Source organism: Cylas formicarius, unplaced genomic scaffold (genome assembly GCF_029955315.1).
Source record: "Cylas formicarius isolate icCylForm1 unplaced genomic scaffold, icCylForm1.1 PGA_scaffold_10__41_contigs__length_53128322, whole genome shotgun sequence".
Classification (NCBI taxonomy): domain Eukaryota; kingdom Metazoa; phylum Arthropoda; class Insecta; order Coleoptera; family Brentidae; genus Cylas; species Cylas formicarius.
The window spans coordinates 1,462,864-1,489,530 of record NW_026844214.1 but is presented as its reverse complement, the minus strand read 5'-3'; the positions used below and the strand labels follow the sequence as shown (position 1 = coordinate 1,489,530).

The 26,667-nt window shown below is 34.0% G+C and overlaps 1 protein-coding gene across 36 annotated transcripts in view; it reads right to left on the bottom strand.

Annotated features, from left to right (window-relative positions):
- The window catches only part of LOC132696830 (microtubule-actin cross-linking factor 1), a 290,827-nt gene that overhangs the window by 126,076 nt on the left and 138,084 nt on the right, over positions 1-26,667 (bottom strand). For 23 of the 36 annotated variants that reach the window (XM_060661956.1, XM_060661885.1, XM_060661997.1 and 20 more), the window contains one exon: positions 11,385-11,402. The exons of the other annotated variants lie outside the window; for them this stretch is intronic. In XM_060661956.1, coding sequence (XP_060517939.1) covers positions 11,385-11,402 — 18 coding nt within the window. The remainder of the gene's footprint in view (positions 1-11,384; positions 11,403-26,667) is intronic. 36 annotated transcript variants of the gene reach the window in all.

Genomic DNA, 26,667 nt, shown 5'->3' with positions numbered 1-26,667 from the left:
ACATGTAGACATTATATATTCAAATGCAATGTAACATAGTTATTGTACGACCAAAAATATAGTGCATTGATTGCTTTGACGTTTTAAGTATTTTGCCTTCGCAGAATCGAGATACAAACCCAAGTAGGCCTTGCCTTATATGGACCGTAAGGAATATTTGTAGAAGCATGAAATTTTTACTTGAAACGAAAATGGACCGTTTTAAATTTGATTAAGCATTGATCCTGCTGAAGTAGAAGTGTGTAGTGTGTAGAATTGCAAAATGTTCGTATATATTACGGACGTATTTGACTGTGATCCTTCCAGTAAGCACATGTTTATCAACCTGATTCTCGAGCTTTGACCCTGCGATACTGATTTGACAGGTTAGTTCAAAGGGTAAAGGTAAGTAAAGTAAGAAAATAATCATTTTTGTCCTGTGTGCCTGTCGATTAACAACGATCTTCTTGTATTTTTGTGTCTTGTACATAGTTCTGAATATTTCTTACAAATAAACTTTGTTTGAAGGATCCTGTTTTTTTAACGCTTTAAAATGTGGAGACCATGTTATGAAGCAGTTAAAAGAATACATGGAAAAAAACGCAGAATTTGAAGACGAAGTGGTAGTCGAGCCTAATGACAATTTAGAAGCAAATAAAAAAAACGGATCCCTTTATCTTCGAATGCTAAACAAATTATTTTGAATGTTTACAATTTTATAAGAAATTCAGAAGGGTGAATAGGAGCAGCCGAAAAGGATTGAAAACATTCTTATATCCCGCTTGTTAGTGTAGGTAGATAAATTCCTAGGACGGTCCTGGAATGGTTACGGGAAATAGTCTGCTCGGCAGAGTGTTCTATAAGGGGTTGCCGTTTTGGTGTAATAAACACTAGGCAAAGTCAATCACGGGGTCGGTTGTAAAAGCACTACATTTCTGGTCGAAGTATACAAGTTCAATAATATACCGAAAAAGCTAAACACCATTTATTAGTTATATAGTTTTCAATTATGAACAACTTCTCTTTACTCATTGTTAAACTGGTAAACAGATTGTTTATCTATTCTTTTGTATTTCAGTTTTTTCACAAAAACTAAGAAGAACAAAGAAAGAGGACGACTTAATTGGACTTACAGTATAAAAAAAGAACTACTGTACTAAGATTACACAACAATCGATCGGTAACATAACTTACTAATTAAAAAAAAAATCCGGATAATTTCGGGAATATTGAGAAAATATGACTAAACGTTTTATATTTGTCTCTTGCCATTACACGCTCTATAATTTCCGGAATGCTTTTTTAGCCATTTTATATAATATATTGCTTTAATAATATGTTATATTTATTACTGTGTCATTGAAAATATTGCACTAAAGATATCGATTGAAATAGCGATTTGATACTCAAATATTATCCTTACACGGTATACATTTTAACTCAATACAAGTGTTTAGAGGTTAAGACAACAACAAGTAATTAATTTCCACGAACTATTTCAGACATTGTCCGACTTAAAGACACCAAGGCCCAAGGCATCTCGTGTAATTCACGACGTTTTGCCATAAAGTCCCATTATAACCAAATACGAACGTTAATTATCTACTAAAATCAATACAAATTAGCGAAAATTAGAAGCGCAAAGTCGATCCGTCTCACAGAAACGGCTCGGGGGATTATTAACGACGCCGTAACGAAAAAAAGTTCGTGCCTTAAGAAAGACGCGACTGCGCTGCCACATGACTAATGAATCGGAAAAGTCGTAAAACGAAGCTCAGCGAAGATAACGCCTCGCTGACACCGCATCGAAAGCCCCATTTATTCGATTGTACACATTGTAAAATAGCTCTTAATTATTCCAGCCTTTCTATTGGCTAGTCCAAATAAAACTTTATTTCGCTTGCCGTGTACGCTCACCCGAATTTTGAACATTTAAGTGGCGCAGTCGGTAGGATTTTCTAAGTGCAGTAGTGGTGGACAATTAATCGGAAACTTCTGGGAGTTTCTGTGAAATCGCCAATCGTGGAAAGTTCGAAACTTTTGGCCATTCGTTACAAATCCTTCAGCACACAGAACCAGCAGTAAGGGAAGCAGAACGCCGAAGAGTTGGAAAATTGAGTCGGAAAGGAGACGGAGGAATACGAAACCGTAAGTGCCATTTCCTTTTGCCCCTCCGACACCCCTGTATAAGGTCACTTGAAGGGATAGTTAGGGCTCGCATTGCACGCGATTAGGTTAAGAAAAAAAGAAAACAAATCAAATCAAATCGTAAATGTACCAATTTTAAGATCCCAATAATTCAAAATCGATCAATTTTTATACCGCACAAGAGGAGAAGAAGAGACAATTACTTTTGTAAACAGAGATGCATGCGTGGAGATCTTATTCGACGACATCGCAATGGAAAACTGTCCCATTACGAAAATTAACCTGCCAGATGCAATTATAGAACAAATCACTCAAAATTTAGTTCTTGTTCTGCCACAGAAGCCTGAAAAACTGCTAATCAAGTGTAACGCCGATCGATACATGCAAATCGAAGTACCAGTACTGATTAAGATATCAGTAGACTGTTAAATAGAAATTGATGGAGTAAAATTCTTCAACGATTCGGAAAACCAATATTTTTATCAAAAATCCAGTCTTTCAAAAATAATATACCAGCTAAGAGACTTAGCATAAAAAATAACTCCAATGGAACCAGTGAAAGAAGATAGAAATACGTTCCAAATAATTGTTATTGAGTTTGAAATAATCATGCTTCTAATTTTAGTTTTCATCACTAAGAAGGAAAAGGTACGAGTCGCATCCATAGACGAAACCTGCCAAGGAGAAAGTTTTGAAGCTTTTCGAAAAAACACTCCGCTATTTTCGAAAGTTAAGCAAGCCCTCTTTATTCGATTGTCGCATAATAAAACTTTATTTTGCTGTCTATATAAATAAATGTTTTTAAAAACGCTGTTCCGAATTTTGAACATTTAAGCAACTCAACCGCCAAAACTAGTGATAAAGAAGTTATTAAAAAAAAATTCTTTTACGAGTTTTTGATTTGGATGAATTCTGCGCTATTTTAAGCTGGAAATTCTAAAATTTATTCGAAAAGTCGTTATTTTGAAAACACCTTGTAGCGCGATGTGTACGAGATGCAGAAGCAGCAGTTATCGCAAATCCATCTTGTTACAATACGAGGGTCACTTGAAAAGTTCGCAAATAGCAGAAGGACCTCCGTAAAACGTCCTCGAGATATCTGATGGGACATAGCGAATATCTTAGGGATATACTGTTCCCCTACAAGATTAGGAAAAAGGTCATTCCCGGATAATTTAGCGTTAGCCTATAATTTAAGTTTAATATACTGTCAGGTTAAAGGTAAAGGTGTTACAGGTAAAAGAGTAAGGTCATAATTTTATTTTGCCCTAAAAACTCGTTACGTTTCTCAGAAATGTCTAATTATGATTATTATAAAAGAAAATAATAAAAAAAATAATTGCGCACTTTCTACATTACGGACGTCCATGAACTTTTTCGTGAGTGTTGCACTAAAAACTGTGAAAACAAATGGTGCCATCATGGATATTGCTGTTCAAGGTATGTATTTTTAATATTTAGAATTATTGATTTAATTAACACATATTTCTTTGTTTTTAATGGCCCACCATTGTCCCTTTTTTAGTTTTTTTTAACGTTAATACATGTCAACTTTCAAATGCTTTACCTCTCGATGACTCGCAAGTTCTTATCCCTTCATGGTTAGCTTTACGTGCACGTATTATCCAATAGCGATATCAACGTAGCGTTTTGTTAAAAAAATTATTTATATCATTGTTTTTGTTATAGTGCATTATATATCTAGGGACTACAATATCACTGTGTATCCCAATTCGCCGAGAGGCAAAGCAAACTTTAGTCACCTAGTATATATGCTATTTTTTGCACTTTTGGGCCCAGATTTATTAAAGTTGTTTACTAATCTTTTCTTTTTATCAATTTTACACTAAAAAAAAATACATAAAAGACAATGTACGCGAAAAAAAACGTAGCGTTATTTTTTTCTTTTGTTTCAGATCAAATAGTCAAATGCACTTTCACGAGGATGTACCTTTGTGTTACTTGGTTAGCCAAGAAAGCAGACAAAAATTCGGAAAAAATCCGTGAAATCTTAGCCGAGTTGACAGCCGCTTTGCCCAATAGAGAGATAAATAAAACTAGAGACTACCAACTTGGAAAACCGTGTCCCCTATCTTTGTATTAAGTTCAGTGAGTATTGGAGGCAAACTTCTAGTTCTAGATCGAAACTAGTAACTAAGCACCAGGAATGGCTTAACATAAGCGAGCCAAAAAGATTTTTGAAAGAGTTTGAACGACCTAAACGCCGAAGATTGTCGGAGTTATCTAAAGTAGATAGTTCTACAATTAAATATTTAAAAGAAGATCAGTCTCAAACCTCCAGTTCGCAAATCGATGCAGACGAAATACTCTCGCTTTGTGTTGAAGCTAAGTTGACCAGGCATCAATATACATTAACTAGAGATTTTGTTAATTCAAAAATGGCCTCAAATGTCTTTCCTTCCTATCACAAAGTTTTGGAGGCAACGAAAAAGTGCTATCCTTCGGATGAAAAAGTGTCAGAGACATCTGCAGAAGTTGAACTGCAGTCACTTCTGGATCACACGGCTAACCGGATTCGTGAGTCCCAAAAAATGGGGTTTTGATGGTAGTTCAGCGAATAGTGAATACAAGTAGAAGTTTTCTGATGCAAACACCAGCGATGAAACATAGTTTTTTTATTTATATTGAAGTTTAAAAATATGCATTTGTCTTGAAAAAGTTGAAATATGTACAAATATTATATATACATAAGACGGGACCACTGTGCAACGCCGCGATTAATCGAGGAACGTGGCAACGGCGCGCCGGTAATTGCATCGAAATCCCATAAATCCGCGCGAACGTCTAAATGAAACGTCAAAAAAACGTTGCGAGTGGGACTTGGCGCATTTCAATAATGCAATTGAGTTATTAACGCTCAAAATGTCGCGAAACAAAAAAATATATACTCGAGAAGCGACGCAAATTCGCCAGATGTTGTTTTTACGTTTCAAGGTAAACTCTGAAATAAATTACAACTTTATTAAATAAATATCGAACGGTATGGATTTGCCGATCGATTCAGAACGAGCGTAGGAATTTTGTTTGTCGCGCTAAATACGAAACGACAAGAGTTCGAGGTTTTGCGGTGTTATTGCGCGTCTTGCCCTGGAAAACGCGACCGAAGCCGATCCTGTAACGATAATAAACAATTAATGAAAAGAAATTGCATATGACCAACCACCAAGGTTGGATGACAAACGAATGAAAAGAACTGCCATTTTCAACTGGCTTGTCATGAATAAACAAAGATTGCGAAATAATTTAACACAGCCGAAAAGTCGAAGGTTAAATTTTTTAAACAATAAAAATAACTAATTACGTGGATATGCATTTATTCAGACTCTTGAGTTTGACGTATGTGTCCGTATGTGTGTGTGTTTCACAGCCCCTATATAATTAATTAAGCAGGAACCACTTTCGCGCACCACTAGACAATAGTTTTAGGTTGAGATTACATTTTTCACTGTACAAAAACAGTAAGGAAATCAATGTGGGCCCTAGAAGATTTTGGAATGAAATTAAAAAAATATATATGATAACGAATTAAACCAGGTGGGCGTTTGTAATAGCGGAAAACAAAACGACGCTCTGAGAGATTTTGAAAATGAAATGATGATAGGAAATTAACGCAAATAAATACAAATAAAATTGCAGCAGATTACAAGTTTTTTTACCACTGCTACCTACAACGGAAAGCAGGAAAAAGAAATAAATACTAGAATAGAAAAAACATTATTAAAATTTCAACAAGAACAAAACAACAAAACACCCTCAAGACCAGATACAGGACAAATCTAATCAACAAAAAAAAAATCAAAATTTAAGCGCCGTAGATGAAATAAATACCTTGGAAAAGTTAAAACAGATAAGGGAAGCAAAAAGAAATGTAGAAAATTTTGTGCCAAGTTTGTACATGAAGATTAAGCCAGTAATACTTAATATTGAACATATAAATGCAGTATAGTTTTTTTGATAATATATCCAAAATCCTACATTTTACTGCTTTCATCAATATGGATTTGTTTTTCCCATAAATTACAATAAAACTACAAAATAAATTGTTTAAAAACGTAAACAACAACAGGTATTATTATTATGATCATTATTATGATTATTATTATTATTATCATAAATTCTGAATCATTTTTTTCTCAAAACCATAATAAAACTACAAAATAAATGGTTCAACACCGTGAAAAAAAGAGTTTGTAGAATAATGATCGGGAATTAACTAATAAATATGGTAAGAAAGGTATACTCCAATACGTATCTCAAGGAAGTTTTATTAGTTATATTAGGGCACCACAAAATAAAAATGCCTAAAGGAATGGAATTAAACATATAACAGTTTCAAGGACCAACAACAACTTTTATTTAACTAACCAAAACTAACCAAAATTAAGCAAAAGTAGTCAAAATTAACAAAAACAAGCCAAAATTATCCTAAACAAACCAAAACTAACGATAATTAAGCAAAAATAGGAAACATTCACAAAAACTAACCAAAATTAACCCTAACTAACCAATAGCGGCCGAAACTGGAAATAATAAACCAAAGTAACCAAAACTAGCGAAAATTGAGCAAAAGAAACCAAAATTAACCGTAACAAACCCAAATCAACCAAATCAAAAAAAAAAAAACATGCAAAAATTCACCAAAACGAACCATAGTTGTACCGAATGTGATATGTAATAAAACAAAAACCAGCGTCTAAAACGAACCAATAAGCTTTAGTCTTGTCCAGCTTCTTTTCCATTTCTTTCTTGTGTTTTTTATTAGCAAAATAATAATCCAAATTTTAGCTAAAAATTTATTTCAATAAAAGAAGCACCATTTGTTTAAACTTTTTATAACTCATACATAAATGGCTAATATAAATGCTTACAGGCTTTCATTGCGGATCGAACATTGCTTTCTCCCGGTTAATTTCTGTGTCCATTCGAATAACGCAATCTAATTAAAAACAAGCGATGCGCTTTGCTTGTTTTTAATCAGGACCAACGAAATAAACGAAAAAGTCACATTGGAAAATTAAATTTCCTTACTTTTCGATAGTTAAATTACTGCCATTCTTTGACATTTACAGACCAACAAAATGCCGAGGTTTTCAGGTTATCCAGTTTTTGTGAAAACCTGAAATAACCACAGACGCGAAGGATGGAGTGTATATTACTGGCGTCCTCATTACAAAATATCTCCCCAGCGAGCTAATGCGCAAACCACAAGTTTATGAGTGTATATTACTGGCGTCCTCATTACAAAACATCTCCCCAGCTAGCTAATGTAAAAACTACACGTGCACGAGTGTATATTACTGGCTTCCTCATTTCAAAACATCTCCCCAGCTAGCTAATGCGCAAAACTACAAGTGCATGAGTTCATATTACTGCCGCCCTCATTACAAAATATCTCACTAGCTAGCTAATACGCACACTACAAGTGTATATTACTGGCGTCCTCGTTACAAAATAATCTCCCCAGCGAGCTAATGCGCAAACTACCAGTGTATGTTTGTATTACTCGCGTCCTCATTACAAAATATCTCCCCAGCTAGCTAATGCGCAAACTACAAGTGCATGAGTTCATATTACTGCCGCCCTCATTACAAAATATCTCCCTAGCTAGCTAATACGCAAACTACAAGTGTATATTACTGGCGTCCTTGATACAAAATATCTCCCCAACGAGCTAATGCGCAAACTACCAGTGTATGTTTGTATTACTCGCGTCCTCATTACAAAATATCTCCTCAGCTAGCTAATGCGCAAACTACAAGAAAAGACCATTTTGCCATTTCGCGTCGAAAAAAAAAAATTACGTCCACACGTGGGATGCCCGTCTCTACTTTCTCTCCACTTCGATACCCTGCGTTTATTTTTGGTCATATATCAATGTCCATATAAATTATAATTAGTAAAGGCAAACACCGGGTGTAATTAGGAAGCTAAATACGTGCGTCTATTTCTTATCCGACGGAAATATTACCGGCAGACTAATTTATCTCGACTCCAACGCACGCCGGCCCAGAGGGCGCTTTGATAATTAACTGCAAATATCATTTGGTGTCGGCGGCGAAGCAATTACCCGAGAATCGCATTTTTACGACGCGTTCAAACTCTTACAACACACAGGAGCATAGGTATGTATAATTATTATAGGCATAGTCACCCCAGAATTATAAAAGAGTAATAAAATATCAATATCACACACTACATTCTGTTTCATAGATTAAATCAGCATCTGATACATTGACGGGTGAATTTCATCTCTGCAAAGTTTATCAAACAAGTACGGCGGCGTCATATTGGAGTTAAGAAAAAAAAACAAAGGTAACCAACTGAACTTTATAGAACAGCTTGAGGGAACATGAGTCAGAGAGGCACTGGGTAATACTTTCTGAAATTATAAACTAAAAAGAATACAAGAATTCTGTAGAACCTTAGTATTGGTGGTTAATACTACAATAAGCGAGATGGGATAAAACTTACATATCACAGAGATTAAGCTTGACTTCTTTACTGGGAAAATGTTTATGAATATAATGTCCTTATACACGGATTTTTGTAATCTTAAAAGAGGAATTTCTTTCAATATCTTCCATTTTATTTCTAAATAATAACATCTGCGTTTTGATAGTATTCAATAAGATGTTATTAGCCGCAGACGACAATTTATTTATGTATGTAGTCCAAGGTTTTTATTTTTCTGTCCCCGACACCCATCGCGGCTACGTCGAGAAACGACGAAAACTAAAAATATTTTCTACCGTCTAACTATAACGCGAAGCCTCCCGAAAGGCCATTGCCGTTTTCTTTTCACGTCTAGCGAATCCGCAGCTGCGCCCGTTCGACAAAGAAAATGCAAATTCCCCGAAGAACGCGATTGTTTTACGATTTCCTCATTGCGAACGATCGAGATAAATTGCCCGGCCGTTTTGTTGTGTCGTTTGAAAGGCCGCGTGGCAAATACGCGGACGTTTCTCCGAAAACGTGTCTTTTTAAAAGCAACAACAACGTTTAATTCTATAGCCGGTGACCCAAATAAGTGCGTGTGTTGATGATTTTGTCTTATTAGCTACTTCGAAAATGGCTTTCAAATTTAAATTGTCTTAATTTTTCAAAGAAACTCCCACGCGCTACTGTAATATTTGGACTGAGTTGGTTTTTGATTCATTTAACACAAATCAATTAGAACAAAAAAAGTTCAGATTTTCCCACAATGACCAGTCATCGCGAATACGCTTTGAAAAGAAAGCTCTCAACACCTTTCATCTAAAACCAAAATTGACATGACACTTTTCAAGCTCTGAAGAAGCCAACAGGATGGTCGGCGAAACGTCAGCAAGTTCGACTCAGCAAAAACCGACGCAGGAGGAATCCAGAAGTTTCGTAAAAAGTACTATTTTACTATATTATTATGGTATTCCCACTTTCCTGCTTCACCGGATATACAATAAAACTAAAAATATAATAATTTAACACACAAATAAGTTCATATTTACAAATGACGTACTAAACGTAATTTTAAAATGTTACTCATTCCAAGATTAAATATAACTTTGTAAAAATGCAAAATAAAATGCGAAAATTCAATTTAAATGTTATTTTCCCACTGACCTAGTAAATCCTACCGACCACATTAACGAATCGCATCACGTGTTCACGTGACCAACGGACCGTACAAATGTTTTTACCGATAGCTTTTGTAATAAAAATACTCAGTTTTGATTAATCTAGTTTGGTATTTGTAATTTCGATCTACTACCGCTACCCATTTTTAAAATATCAAAACAAAGTGCATGTTTGTTTTCAAATTGGCGACGTACAAATTGTTTACTGATAGGACCGTACTTCCTGTCATTATATATGCATCGGTATGTATAACATCGTAAAGAAATTTATATGACCCCTCATTAAAATTATTATCATATTAAGCAGATAAAATGAAAAAACTATTTACTTTTTTTTATTATTATTAATTAATCTTAAAAAGACGAAAATTTCGGACATTTTATATACACAAAAGGATATTAAAGTTCTATGTGTTACTAAGGGCTTGTACCTTTTCTCAGGAACCACTGATTTTAGAAAAAAAAATTATACATTATTTATTTTGATATATACAGCGTGACGGATGGGAGTGCTGGACGGACATTATTTTTACAATTTTAAACGGAACACCCCATATATTTTGATATTTTTAGAATCCTTGCCAAATTTTGTGTAGTCTAGACAGAAATTGTGTTCTTAGTAAATATGGTCTTGACTACTTGATCAAATTTTAAACACATTTTCAGAAGACTTCCTTCTAACGATCTGCAATGAGCAGGTATTTGAAAATTATACAGAGTGTCTTAAATTAAAGGACTTCTTTTTTAGATTTCAACTTGCAGTATTCATTTTTTTTTTTAACGAGACGCCCATTTTTTTGACATTTTTCCCAAAGCGGTTCAAAATACCTACAATTTGGTATACATAAGTCCTATACCTAAATCTAGTGGTTTTCGAAATACTGACACATAATTATTTGAAAGAATTTTAAAAAAGCATATCATTCTAATTTTTTAATTAATTTTAAGGATGGGTCTTTTTTATAAGCAATATAATATAGGTTTATGAAAACGTCATCATTTTTTGTATCGTCAAAGATGTAAAATAATATGTATAATTATGATAAAAGTTAAAAAAATTAACAGTAACAAGTAAAAGCAACAAACAACAGTGATTGTAACAATTAAAATGTACAGATTTTCAACAAGTCCACCATTTTGAATAATGCACGTTGCATAAACAACCTCCATATATGGTTTATATAGCATTGGAAACAAACAACGGTGTAATTTACTAATACACCTTTGCAGCTCATTTGCGGTAGTGCATCTTTCTTTATATGCCATATATTTAACTGTCCCCCATAAAAAAAAGTCCAGTGGAGTAAGATCAGCACTTCGAGGTGGCCACCGTTTTGTCCTATCCAAAGATTGTAAAAAATTCAGTGATATCGTTTCCTTGGTGGTACGTAGCCCCATCTTGCTCCAGATTAATGGTTGTATTATTTCCGAGCATATTTAAATATCGTCTAGAGTTTAAGTTTTCATTAAATAAAGTTGGCCCTATAACCTTTGATCGATATATTCCGAGCCACAGATCGTCTACCTTGTCGTTTTGTATGAAAAATCGACTCGATAATAAAAAAATTAAATGTTCAATTGCACCGATGAACTGATCCTGTTGTGGCTGTAAATGAAACCTACCTTCAGATATCTCCAATGCTGCGACCGCAAGAAAAAAACAAACATAAATATACAACGAGCAATTAGACATGTGTTATGCTAATGATAATCGATCGGTATTTAATTTACGTGGAATCTGCAGCGAGGACTTGGCAAAAATAACGCGTTCCCCGTGAAAACCAGCGGCGTTACCGATAGTTTTAATGACACCGACGGGCCATTAAAAAAAAACAAATAAATTTGGTTTTCGATTAGTAAATAATACACCGGGTTTTTTAATTAATCTTAATTCGGTACAATACCGTTGACCGGACGTACGCCGCTGGTGCAAATTATCGTACTTCACAGAAAACGACCAAACAAAAGCAGCGAAATGGTAATTGCGGTTCTGATTATAATCTGATCTTTAATAATAACACTCGCCGACACGGATAATGATATAATTTAAATGAAAAACGTAAATTGTTTAAGAGTTCGACACCCCGGGCGCAGTTCGTGTTATGCAGCGCACAACCCGACCAGGCGGTGGTTTAAAGAGCAAGGCAAAACGCTTCGATATGGGAAAGCAGACCTCGAGATAAATAGGACAAACAACGGAACATTGAAAAACGCGAAAACTAAACGGTCACATTTTTTTTTGAGGTTAGGTTATTTCGCATAATCAAATGTCGCAACCCACATCATTGAGCATTGAAAAACACCGCCAAATTAGCGAAGAGAAAGTGATTCTCTATCAGGTTTCCAGGTTTCCATATTACATATTACAGCATACCTTTCGATAATAACCAAAAACTCAGAAAATCAATATTAAATTAAATTAAATTATGCCATAAATATGAATATTTTAATGCCCTGAATGTGTTACACCGTTGGACCATATTTTCTATCACGTCTAGATTTTTCGAAATATTTCTTATTAAATATGATAAATTTAGGTTTTTTTGAATTCATTTTATGCATTCATTTTATGGTTTGCGTTTTTGCGTTTGCGCACATGTACTACCATAAAAATTCGCAGTGACTTTACAACAGTCGGTTGAAAAATTATCTCTTAATTGTTTACGTTCTCTATCAATTATTTTGGTTAGTTTTGCATAAAGTTCATATAGAAAATTGAACGTTTATTTAAAATAAATTTTATATAATTTTAGGTTAAAGAATGCTGCGAACTTTTGAGTATGAACTTTGAGACTATTTTTGCTACATTTGTGGTGAGTTTTTTTTCTAAAAATGCAGCGAAATCCCATAATCGACCTTGTTAAAACAGCTTATTTTGGATTTTGCCCGATAAAAATATGCTGTACAAATCTATGAGGTTTACAATGCCAATGATTTGAAAAAAAACTCTGAACCACGAAATCAACACGAGGACTCTTGAAAAAAATAAAAAAAATTATATATTCAAATATCGCATCTGCAAAGAGACCAATTCTTCGTGGTGAAGGCACCTTATCTTCAGTTCCACCAAAAAATAACGAAAATATGGGAAATAAAAATCCTTCCGGTCTACAGCCTCTATCGAGTTTTATTTTTGCCTGTACATCTTCATCTTTATCTTTAAGTCCATCGAAAGAACCTCATTTATTTAAACGATGTGAGTTAAATTACCTTGTTGATGACTTGGGGCTATCAAAATCTACTACTACAAAGTAATTTGGATTTCATCACCATAATGATATTTTTATAACTTGTAAGAGTAAAATTAGCATTGTCCACTCTAAAACTTGGAACGCAATATTTTTTTACATTTTTTATAATTGTTGTTACTTTAATAATATCGTTTATTAATTAATTTGACATTTTATTCAAAATGCACGTGCTGTACTGATTTCCTTATGTTCAGTGTTCACAGCACAAAATATGACGAAATCATGCAAAAACATTTTTTGCAGACCGGTGAAAAATAATATACAATTTACTAAGAAAAAAAGATTTTAATGCGTCTTAAGATGTCTCTTAAATAGATGGCAATTTCCTAATATTGTCCTGCACTTGGTAAAACAATTTTACACCTTCGGTTATATACAATATTAGTAGATTAATGTAAGAATTCGAAATTAAACCAGTTACTCAAACTTTTTACTCAAATTGTAATCAAATCGAATGCAGGAGTCCTGAATCATCCACAATAAACCGAGCAGAGCCTGATCCAAAAATACAGAAAAAAAGGTTGTGACTAGTACAAAGTGGGCATTGATAACGTTATTTCTGTTAAGGTTATTGATTGTTTTACTGTTTGATATCCTAAAGTTATCCAAATTTATCAGCTTCCCAAGGAAGGTTTTTAAAACACAATTTTGCAGATTTTGAACAAGTTGAATAGATCGAGTCACTAACATAGAAGTCATGAACAGAATGAAGAAAAAAAAAAGAAATCATTGCTAACATCAAGATAAAGAACCTCTCTCATACTTCGGCCATGTTATGAGACATCCTGAAACATGCAACATCCAGCACTTGATCAATCAGGGCAAGATTGAGGGAAGGCAAGGCCCAGGAAGAAGAAGAACATTTTGGCTGAAAAATCTACGACATTCGGTAAAAAACGGATATGAAAAAGATTTTGCTTTTTTCTTGTTCCTTTATTCTTATTAATGCTTCTGATTGCAATTCACTATATTGTGGATTTTTTGCAGATAAAGTCAACTATCAAAAACGATAATCTATTTGAGCTGCAGTGGCGCCAAAAATTTCACTAATATTCGAGAAAATATGTTCTTTTATGGTACTAGAGAACGTGAAGATTTCATGACAATTAGTCGGCTGAACATGAGCAATAAATGGAAAACTTCTAGAACGTCGGAAAGCTTGACTACAGCTGGAGATACATCCGCCAGAGAAACTAGTTGCTGCTATTGAAGACCAATCAAGCCCTTCAATTAAGGTTCTATTAAAACAAGCGTAACTCGCAGCTCTTGCTTTATATCCAAATCCAGGTGTGTGCCACAAAGTGCTAAAGTAAAGCAAAGTAAATGCGGTCCAATTGAAGCACTCCATAGCTGCTCTCCTAGCTTCATCAGTTACAGTTAGGGAAACATCAACGGAAGTGAAGTAAAGAACCTCTTCACCTGACTACCCAATTCATAATCAAAAAACGTGTTGAATAGCACATAGCCTAGCATAGCCATGGGTCTACTAATTGACAAACCGAAGTCAGGATATGACTCGACGAAGGATGGCAACACAGCTAGAAGTTTCTTTTCAAATCCTGATCTTAACTCGGTGATTACGGGAATGGAGACGGATCTTATTGTGACCTTTTTCATCACAATAAGAGTGTTGACTGTCAAGCGGCTTCACTATACATATGTGAAATAATTAGTGCTTTTCTCTGCCGATTGGAGAATTGTCTGAAGATGCAGTTGAAGCCAGACATAAGGAGGCGAGGAAAACTATCTCACACCAGTAAATGCTCAAGGGTAGAGTCAAACAAAGATCTCATCAATATATTGTTATCCACTTCTTAGTTTTAAGGCTCTTTCTTGTTCTTTAAGCCTAATTGATATTTTTCGTCCTGTCTCTCCGATGTATTATTTGCCGCATATGCATGGAATGCTGTAAACTTCTGGCATTTCAAACGGAATTTTGTCTTTGATGGACCGAAGATGTTGAGAGATTTTCGGACAAGACGTAGGGAAATCTGGTTTTGACGTTTATAGTTCTTTAGACCTTTGGATACGTGGTCAACCATGTTTTGAATGTAAGGAAGGACAACAGCGGCAAGTGTGGGATTGCTTTCGGCTTCATTGCTACTGAATGGTCGTGGCGACATGTATTTTGCGATGGAACGCTTAATATCTTTAATGTGGAAATTATTAGTGACTTGGGCTGAAATAGCTTTACGGCTCTGTAAACAAGAGAGATGATAATCGATGATTTTTGGGCAGGATGGTGATGTGACAATGCATTAAGGTATCGGTCTGTGTGCGTAGGTTTTATGTAAACACAATGACCCAATGTTAGGTCTGATTTTCTGTTGATAAGAAAATATATTCGCGATGATTGGTGATAGTGGAGAACCCATAGCTGTTCCCGATGTTTGTTCAAAAATCGACGCAGCAGGAATCCTTGTACATTATTTTTATTTCCATGTGTAGGAAACTTTTTTTATTTATTGCTTGTTGAGGATCGCACACAATACCTATGGAAGTATCTGTTTCAATATTAATTTCAGCGTCTAGGAACGTGAACGTGGAACTTCTTTAATTCCTCTTTTGGTTAAGGATAGGAAAATCGTATGATACGTTTTGATTATTTTCTTGCGAAATAAATATTATAATCATATTAACCACTGTTTAAGAGCATATATCACAGATCATATGATCGAGTAATCGATATTCTACTGCTGCAATAATAAAACGTTTTCGAAAACCGCTATACTACTACAAACCAATCACGCGCTTAAAATGCGTACGTTGTACGTTAAACGAGCTGTTAGCTTACGATGTTGACGCGATAATTACAAAACGATATACGAGGCGCCTAATTAAAAATGCAACAAACCGTTCGTTTTCTATCGAACGCCAAGGTATAGATTCGTTTGCATCATAACTTTGTGTGGAAGCTATACCACTCGTAGCTGTCGCAATTCGCATTGTCCGGGATAAACTTGTAAGACATCGCGAGTAACTACCGTCATTAAAATTCTTATCATCTTAGGCAAGAGCGATTTTTGCTTTTTACGATCGTCTCAATCACTTTTATGGCGAGAATATAAAGATTTTAACTACGACAAAGCATTAATTATATACAATGACGAGATAGGCCTACAGCGTCGTGTTTCCTTTTGAAAAAATACAAATAAAGCGCGAACCGACCGTTTTTACGATGTGACATCATCAAAAAGTTCATGAAATCATGTTCGTTTAAAATTTTCTGCCCGAAAATATCAAATTTTTATCAGCGAAACTCAAAAGAAGACATTGAGTCTATCGAAATCTCAAAGGAACTAATTTATCAATATATTACGATAAGTTCTGTCGGTTGCTTTGTTTATGTCAAATAAAAAAAGGTCTAGTTGCACTTTATACTGTAAGTTCGTGAATTTGTAAATTGAATCGTTCTAAATATAGAACGTAATTACTTGCATCTAAATCTTGGAGAGTCAATTCTTTAAAGTGGAGATAAATTTCGCAGTATTAAAAAAACAAAGATATACTCAACAAAATAAATTCACAAATTCACCCAAAAAATCATAATACCTATACACAAAAATGGATTAACTGTTGACTGGTTGGAGAATTTCGATATTCATAATCGGTAAATATATACGAGGCGTATTCAAAAAGTAAGGGGACTTTTCTAATTGGGCTGGCCGCGTACATTCGAACTTCGATAAATTTTTTTGTTGTGTACACAGCTTCACCCAGTTTGCATGTTTACTCTATCTCTTGCGAGACAGTAGCGTTAGACGAGCTATGTGTGATGGGCAAATCGATATAAGACTATACTTCGAGGATTGAAACAAAAACGATGGCACAAGTGTATTATATGGGGGGGGGGGGTTAAATTTGATTGAGCATTGATGCTGCGTAAAAGCATTTATTCTAAACTTCAGGTGATAGGTATCGTTCTTAAGAATTCGTATATATTACGGATGTGTTTCGCCTACAGTGATCCTTCCAGTAAGTACGAATTTATGTAACTTACTCTCGAGCTTTGACCCTGCGAGGCTGTTTTCATTGGTTGGTTCAAAGGGTAAGTACCTGTACTCTATTTATCTTAAAGGTAAGTTTCAAAATAATCATTGTATATTTAACCCGATTGAGATGGTTTGGTCCGAGTTGAAAGCGCAAAACTTAGTGAATGCACCATAGACGTAATTCGGCAAAAGGTAGCCAAAATATCAGTACGAAGCTGGTCTAACTGTGAAAAACGAGTAATAAAAGAAAATATTTATCGAGAGCGATTAGTGGTGGCGTTGCTTCAACTAGATGACGGCAGCAGCGATAGTGACTATTTTTTAAGTGACTTAGACTTTATTATTATTATATTTAATATTTCGTATATTATGAAATAGTAACATAATAAATTAATACTTTTTACTAATTTTCTTATGTAGATGTATAAGATTGAAAAATATACTTATATCCCGCTTGTGACCATAGGTAGATAAATTAAAAGGACGGTCGTGGAATGGTTACGGGCAGGGGTCTGCTCGGTAGGGTGTTCTGTAAAGGGGTTTTTGTAATAGGCAAAGTAATCACGGCGTCGGTTGTAAAAGCACTATATTTCTGGTCATGGTATAACTATCAAGTAACCACTGGTGCCGCCCTCGTATTTCGAAAGGGGGCGCGACAACAATGGATACCGGTACTAGTTAGGATATTGATATGCCAAAAATCTTTTAATTAGGTACATAGATATCTATAATTTGACTTGTTTCTTCTTGAAATATGTTCCAATATAATATGAAAGCTATTAAAGAAGAAACAAATATTTGATACAAGCAAACGTATACCATATCTTCATACTCATATGACGATACTCAATTGTATTGCTGTTTTGATTTTAATAGTAGCATGGATGCAGAGGTATTTATAAATCAAGATGTTTACAGGATTAGTGAACTTTCTCGTGCCCAAAATTTAAAGCTAAACCCATCACAATCGCATTTAATGATATTTGAAAATAAAAATAAAGTTAAGCTACGTCGATTCGGCAATAGATTGTGATCTAAGATTTCGAGAATATTTAAAAAATATCTTTCAAAAAGCATATTTCTCACTAAAAAACTTATATAGTAACAGGCATATTTTAAATTTTAGACTAAGGAGACAATTACGTGAGTCACTTGTTCTCTCACATTTTAACTACTGTGATGTAGTGTATGTTTTTTTTTTTATTGATAACGAGTGTAAGTGCCGTACTCAAAGGTTGCAGAATGCTTGTGTTCATTTTATTATGGGTCTTCGAAAATATGACCATGTATCTGCTGCATATCGTCAACTTAATTGGCTTAAAATGGAACAAAGAAGAGCTTTTCATTTCAACATATTCGTTATGAAAATTATCCATGACTTCGATTCATCCACTTTGCTGAGAGAGCGGCTTACTCCTAGGAGTACTACTATCCATCCTGTGAATGTAAGATACAGGCACAGACTAACGATGCCACATCATCAGAGCGCCTTGTTTCGTAGATCTTTCACATTCAACGCAATTCTGTGTCACAGGAATTCAGTAACTTAAATTTATATAAAAAGGTACAAAATCATTTGTTACAAATATAGTTTATAATTGCATTTTCTGCAGTGTTTAGTAGAGTTATGTTGTTCTTCTGATTTTGCAGGTATTTTTCATATTTTATTTGTTGTTCATCCATTTTTTATTTCAACAAATAGTGTGCAATTTATTAATTATATAAATAGTTCTTTAGCGGTTCAGTAGAGTAGCTATTCAAAGCTAGACTGGGCCGCTTTTAGGCTATCTGTTTACTTGGTTTTGAAAAATATTAATATTGTATATATTGTTTTTTTTTTGTTATAATAAAGGCTATTTATTATTATTATTATTATTATTATTTTATCTACAGTGCTAGTTTGGTTTCATTTTTTTATTAGTTCAACTTACAGACTGATCACCCAAACAAGCTGCAACTTAATAAACAAACTTCAAAATCAACTTAAAAAACTAACAATATTTCTGATCACGGTATAATAAATTATTTCTACATTTACCGTCACACGTTTCGCGGTAAATTAAAAATTATACTTTAACTTTGTATATAATTATATTAGTGATCCATCTCCATAGTTCACGATCCTAAAAATAAACAGGTACGAATGTCACAATGCGCGTGGCGAATTGGGAGGAAAACCAAACAAAAAAAAAACACACTACTAACGTAGCCCGATGATGGGAAAACGAAACGAATTAAAAACGGGACGTTCGCAAGGTGAAGTCCATCATTGTAGCGTGGGTAATTGTTAAAACAAAAGACGAACGATTGTATTCGCACGGCAATACGCGACAACAACAGGCCGATTTATTGCAGAACCGCCAGTCGCCTTCCGTATATGGACAAAAATCATTTTTCAAACGCGCGCGATATTAGAAGTTTGGTGAGTCATCGAAAAACAATTGATGGTATTCTGTCGCGCCGCCTACCGGCATCATTATCTTCACATGGTTCGCGAAATCGTTTTTTTTTTCCTCTCTATTGCGGAACACGAATGACGATGAATTAGAAAGCTGACTAAGAAGATAGAACTTCGGTACAATAAAAAATTTCCTTTATTTCAAATTTTTTATAATTGTTTTATAATCAGGAAATGAGATACCTATTGTACCCCATAGTACTATAGTACCTAGTATTATATACTAGGTACTTGCGACAAGAGCTAGTACTGGACGTACCAGGAGAGAAATGTCAACCAGTTCCCCGAAAAATAGGTGAAATTTTTTTAAACTTCCAAAACGGTTAAAGATATTACATGAAATTTAGTCCACAAATACCTATAATTGGGTCATAGTCATACTAGTGACAAATTTTAATTTCAAAAAAATTTACAAATTATACTTGTTTCTGAAATAATCAATAAGCTAGTTCAATCAGGAACATAGGTTTTCTATTATCGTTGTATAGTGAGGGTATATACACTATGCAGGGTACCGTATTTTTTCCAAAAATCCGAAACGGTTAAATTTAGTACACAAATACAATTTACAAGATTTCTACTTATACTTGTTTCTGAAATAATCACAAAGATGGTTCAATCAAACACATGGGTTTTCTATACTCATTGTATAGTAAGCAGATATGGTATATATGTAATACACAATGCAGGACATCGTTTTAATTAGTGACAAATTTTAATTTCAAATCAATTTACAACATTTCTACTTACACTTGATTCTGAAATAATCGTTATTCCCTTAGCTAATTCAATCAGAAACATAACTTTATTTTAGATTTTTATATTATTACTATATAGTGAGGAAATTAGGTGTATATGTACAATACACCATACAAGGTACCGTGTTTTTTTTTTTTAAACTATCGAGACACTTACATGAAATTTAGTCCACAAATACTTTTTAACAATTTACAATTTAAAAGATTTTTAGTTATACCTGTTTCTGGAAAAATCGTTATTCCCTAAGATAGTTCAGTGAGAAACATACTTTATTTTAGAATTTCTATTATTACTGTATATTGAGAAAATACTTCCGAAACGGTTAAAGATACCTATATGACATTTGGTTCGCAAATACTTTTTTACAATTTACCATGTACAAGATTTCTACTTATACTTGTTTCTAAAATAATGAATTAGATAGTTCAATCAGAAACATACGTTGTCTATAATCCTTGTATAGTGACGAGATAGGGTCTATGTGCAACACACTATGCAGGGTATTTTTTTTAAACTCTCGAAACGGTTAAAGATACCTACATGAAATTTGGTCCACAAATACCTTTGATTCGGTCATGCAAGATACTGTTGAAAAATTTTAGTTTCTATTTACAAGATTTCTACTTATACTTGGATTAAAACAATTTTTATAAATAAAATGCATTATTCAATTCGGTTTTAGACAAAAGTAGGCACGGAAGATGCGTTGATAAAGGTAACTGGCGGCATAGTTCGATCAATTAATGAAAAAAAAAAGTATATTACTGTTTTTCTCGATGGCCAAAGCATTTGACACTATGTCGCACCATATCTTGCTGGAAGGAGTTGCAGAGATAGATACAAGATAGAATGCAGAAGGTTAAACTAGGTGACACCCTGAGCTACTCTCTTCCGGTAGGGTATGGTGTGCCGCGGGGCACAGTTTTGGGCAAATCTTGTTTTGGAATATTTTCTAGTTTACCAAAGGAAGGTATTGTCTCCTATTGATTATTGATTGTTGTTGAAAACACTTGAAAAGTCGCAAAAGCTGAAAAATTACTGGTAAAAAGATGGCTGTCACTTAATTTAGAGAAAACCCATTTCAGTAGTTATTCCATGACGAAAGCTGGTGCTCCAGACTTGCAAAGAATAAAAATTCATAATTTTTACTCTGGCTATGGCACGAATTGTAAATGCGATCTTTACATACATCCCACAAAAAAGTTAAAATATTTAGGGGTAGTTTTTGATCGGAACCTTCAATGGGATGACCACCTCAATTATATCACTCTAAAAATTAACAAGTTATTCCATAATTTTTTTTATATTAGGTGAAAGTGTGTCAAATAGTAACCTTTACCTTTATCGAATAAAATTTCACGAGTCACTGAAAACAGAATTAAAACACCTTACCTCCGCTCTTCTCTCTAATAATTTTCACATTAAAGATATTAAGCGTTCCATCAAAAATACACTTCACCACAACCTTCCAATAGCAATGAGGCCGAAAGCAATCTTACACTTGCCACTATGGTCCTTACTTACATTCAAAACATCACATATCAAAAGTTCTAAAGAAGTATAACGTCAAAACCAGATTTACCACTTATCCAAAAATCTTGCAATATCTTCGGTCCGTCAAAGACGAAATTCCATTTGAGATGCCAGGAGTTTACAGCATTCAATGCAAATGCGGCAAAGGATACATTGGAGAGGCGACTAAGACAAATAAACTCATCACCTGTTGCCGAAGACAAGAATCAGTTCCTCTACCAACGAAAAATCCGAGAGTCTATGGAAATCTATAAACAAACTAACAATCTTAACCACGACTCAGGTGTCTCTACCTGTCACCAATTTGGGAATCCGAGACGGTGTTTATGCCACTCATTTAGCTCCGCCCCATCAAACAGTATATAAGCAGGTACAGAGTAAAATATCAGTCAGTTTCAGTCAAGCTCTGAAGAAGCCGACAGGATGATTGGCGAAACGTCAGCAATTTCGACTCATCCAAAACCGACGCAGGAGGAATCCGGAAGTTTTGTAAAAGGTAAATGTCACTTTACTTGCCGATTAGTCAACTAGATTTCAATTGTAGTATTTGAATTGTCTGATTCATTGCATAACATTTTTCTGTGTATTAGTTTTTGGGTACATGTGCGCAAAACAATACGAATACATTCACTCAAATGACCCTCAGAATTGACAAACGTCAAAATTCAAGCCGTGCGGTAAAATCTCCGAAAACATCCGATTGTTCCCGAACCCGTGTGGTAAAATCCCGGAAATGTCCGAACTGCCTCTAATCCGGATATGTTGATTTATCAAAAGAAACGTTATTTCGTTAATAACGTTAATATTCCAAGAACGTTTTCCGAAACACACTACACATACAACTGTTGCCTAATAATTCAATAACCAATACTAGGAAAAAAATACATTTCACTAACCCATACCCCACCATGCCCGTTAGTGTGCTCTAGATATAAATTATTTTTGTTTTAAGTGCAGTTTAAGTTGTTGTTTAAGAATTAGAAGATAGATATTAACTGGACACAAAAAAAAATAATTTAATTTTTCTGAAATAAATACGAGATCACCAAGATTTAATGGTGTCCCTGTTCGCTGTGCTCATATCCCGAGAATAGACTTAAGCTTTTAATAACGTCCAAACCCGTGCAGTTTATTCTATACGAAATTCGCATATATATATATCGCGGCACCGCGACAACCGGAACAAATATTTATATCCAGACTTCACGGATGTGGGCACGAACTTCAACAAATTTTGTGTTTTCAGTTGTTCCCTGGCATCGACTTTCAGTGTCAAAGACACAAAATCCAAACACCTTTATAAATAGATCAAGAATTACTGTCGGAGTCGGCGTATGACAAGACCTGGACCCTATCGATTCCGTTTTCGCATATTTTTATATTTAGATTTACTTTGGAAATAGAAAACAGCTAGGACACCCGACAAGCTCTTAAGTACAAGTTGGCCATTACATTACGATGCCTAAAAACGTTGACCTATCAGAGGAGATGATTTTTGACATTTCGAATTTGGACTTCAATCGTGATGAAAATAAATTATTGTCTCGACAACGCCGTGTCTTTATCAAATGTAATATTTACAAACTACCGAAAAATAACCATAAAACCTTAAGAATGTTGTGAAAATATACCAGTGGACTTGATAGAGTCTTCAGGGCCGCAGGTCTTCCAAGTGTCTCTCAGTCCGGATCAAAATTAAAAAATCTCTTGGGTAATCCCAAGGATAAACTAGATATCCTTGAAAAGTCGGGAATTTATGAAATATGTTGTAACGATTATGACAAGTCATATGGGCAAACCAAAAGATCAATTAATGTTAGATTTAAGGAACATTTAACTCATTTAAAATTTGCTAGATTAGAAAAATCAAGTGTAGCCGAACATATGTTCAACAATAATCATAAGGTAGATATAAGTAATTTAAAATTAGTTAAACATGTAAACAATAGTAGAAAATTAGATGCCTACGAAAGTTTAGAAATTGTCAAGAGAGGGAATAAGGCACTGAACAAGGACAGAGGTCCAATCCCATTTAGCAAATTATACTCGCTTATTGGTTGCGTGAACAGTGCGTAATTCCCTCTCCCACTTCCCGATGTATATATATATATATATATATATATATATATATATATATATATATATATATATATATATATATATATATATATATATATATATATATATATATATATATATATATATATATATATATATATATATATATATATATATATATATATACATATGTTGTCTGGATTTGTTTTTATTTATAATTTTATCGATAATGGACGGATTGTAGCCGTTGTTCAGCGCAATTTGTTTAATGATATTAAGTTCATTATTGTAATTTTCTGTTGAGAGTGGCGTATTAAGAAGTCTGTGTATAGAAGAGTGAAATGCAACCATTTTGTGTGTATAAGGGCGATTTGAGCTGTTATGTTCAACTGTGTAAGTGTGTGAATGTTTATGGTAAATGAAAAAATCTAATTTGTTATGCGTTTTCGTAATAATTCTAAAAAAAATAGTCTAAAAAAATTAATAGAGTTATCCTGTTAAATCTCGATAGTGAATGTTATACGATTATGTAATAAGTTAATGTAATTGTCTTTGTTTGCTTTCTTGGTACGGACAGACAATTGAATTCTTTTTTTAATCTACCATTTGTCGAAAATTCCATTTGAGATTCCAGAAGTTTACAGAATTCCATGCATATGCGGCAAGGAAAATCAAAAAATATCAACTAGGCTCAAAGAACACGAAAGAGCCTTACGATTCTTAAGACAAATAAACTCGTCAGCTGTTGCCGAACACAATCACGAAACCGGACATAAAATTTTATTCGATAAAATTAAAATTATTGCACGTAATCAATTCTTCTACCAAAGAAAAATTCAACAGTATAGAAATCTATAAACAACAATCTTAACCACGGCTTAGGTTTTTGCCTGTCACCAATATGGGAAGCAGTCATCACTCATTTAGCTCCGCCCCCCTCAAACAATATATAAGCAGGTACAGAGTTGAATGCGAGCCAGTTTCAGTCAAGCTCCGAAGAAGCCAACAGGATGATTGGCGAAACGTCAGCAAGTTCGACGAGGAATCCAGAAGCTTTGTAAAAAGTATAACTCCCAGATATTTGTACTCTTGGCAATGTTTAATGCAAGCAGAACTACCTTACTTTTTACTGATCTCGACGGTACCGCTAAATTGATAGACCGCATAGGCTTCTTCAAATTATGTCACATTTTTCTCCGAACTAAAATTAACTGATAATTAAACTACTAATAAACATTATTCACAAAGTTGATGTCATCATCAGAATCACTCTGTACGTAACTGCTCTAAGTAAGAATCTAAATATAGGGATTTTTAAGTTCACTTCTGAAAGCACAAAAACCCCGTTAAAAACGACCAAGTCGCCGTACGGTGATTCGATTATAAATAATCGAGAAAATATTTTTAAATGGACTTATTAAAGATTGATTGGTAGATAAAACCGTTCCTAGTTTTTCTCTGGCGCCGACATGGTGTGCGGATAGCGTCGTCGTCGGGACTATATCATAAATAAGACTAGACTACCGCATAACCTTAAGTGCACTTTTCATCAATAAAAGAATTGGACCGCCATAATGTGGGTCGCGCTCGATGCCGCTCTACAGTTTTTAATTTGTAATTTTCGCTAAAAGCACTTAACCAAATTTGGTTTACTTTCATTAGGTTTAGGAAAAAGGCTACGCTTAGTGCAAATGCAAAGTTTCGAGGGTTTTTACAGTTAAAAATAAGCGCTGTCGCATTTTGCAAAAACGTACCCAAAAACATGGCAACACGATAATAAACGTCTTCAGACACTTTTCTAGAGATCAAATGAAAAAGACTATTTCTCCATAAAAAATAGACAAGAATTTTCAAAAAAATATTTTACAAACACGGGCAGTAGTAATGTAAACATTTTTAATTCCAAACTAAATTTTTCCTCCTAGAAAACTGTTTTTATAATTTAAACGAATATTTTACCTATTAATGTTTGTCGTCACTGTATTCTTGTGCTCTGTCATATATAAATTTTTTATGTAATTTTCTGCCTCATTTGCATGACCTATATTGACCTACTTGACGAAATCCATAATACACTCATTGAATTCTAAATATGTCGGATAATAAAGATATTATTATTAATATTAAATCAATGTCGTGACTAAAGTGGCGTTTATCACACTCGTTGCATATTTCCAATTTTTATCTGAACAACAATCCGCTTGCCTATGTACTGCACGTTGTATCACTCTGTATAACTACCAAATTATCGCTTATTGCCGACGATGAAAACGGATAAATTAAAATTATTTTGTCAAACCTTTTAAAAAAAGCAATTGTAGTAACAGTTTACGTATATGTCTCGATTCCATGGGCCAATGATTTTCAAAATGAAGAGACATGGTCCCATTTAAAGTGCAAGCTGCAATGGTCGATCTTAAAATGAATATATATTTATATATATAATGCCAAAAATTCGTTTTATATTCAAAAAGTAAATAAAAATATTTTAACAAATATTACAACAACATACAACGGTACAGCGTTCATCTGCCTCAAACAGTAATACAAAATACTATATTCAAAATTATGTTTGAGATTGAAATTTATACTCATTTATTTATTTATTTTATATTTGCAGTGTTAATACATTGTTAATCTTGAGTACCGTGCGTTCAATTTAATATGATAACATTTTAATTGACTGTAAACCTTTTTGTTTTTATAGGTATCAAGGTAAACAAAAAAACAAAATGTTTTTTCCCAAGTGACGTATAAAACAAAACACTATCAATTTTCTGACATATAAGCATACATCATATTTTTTTAAATGGAACACCCTGTATATTATATGCGTGTTTAATAGAATATCTCAT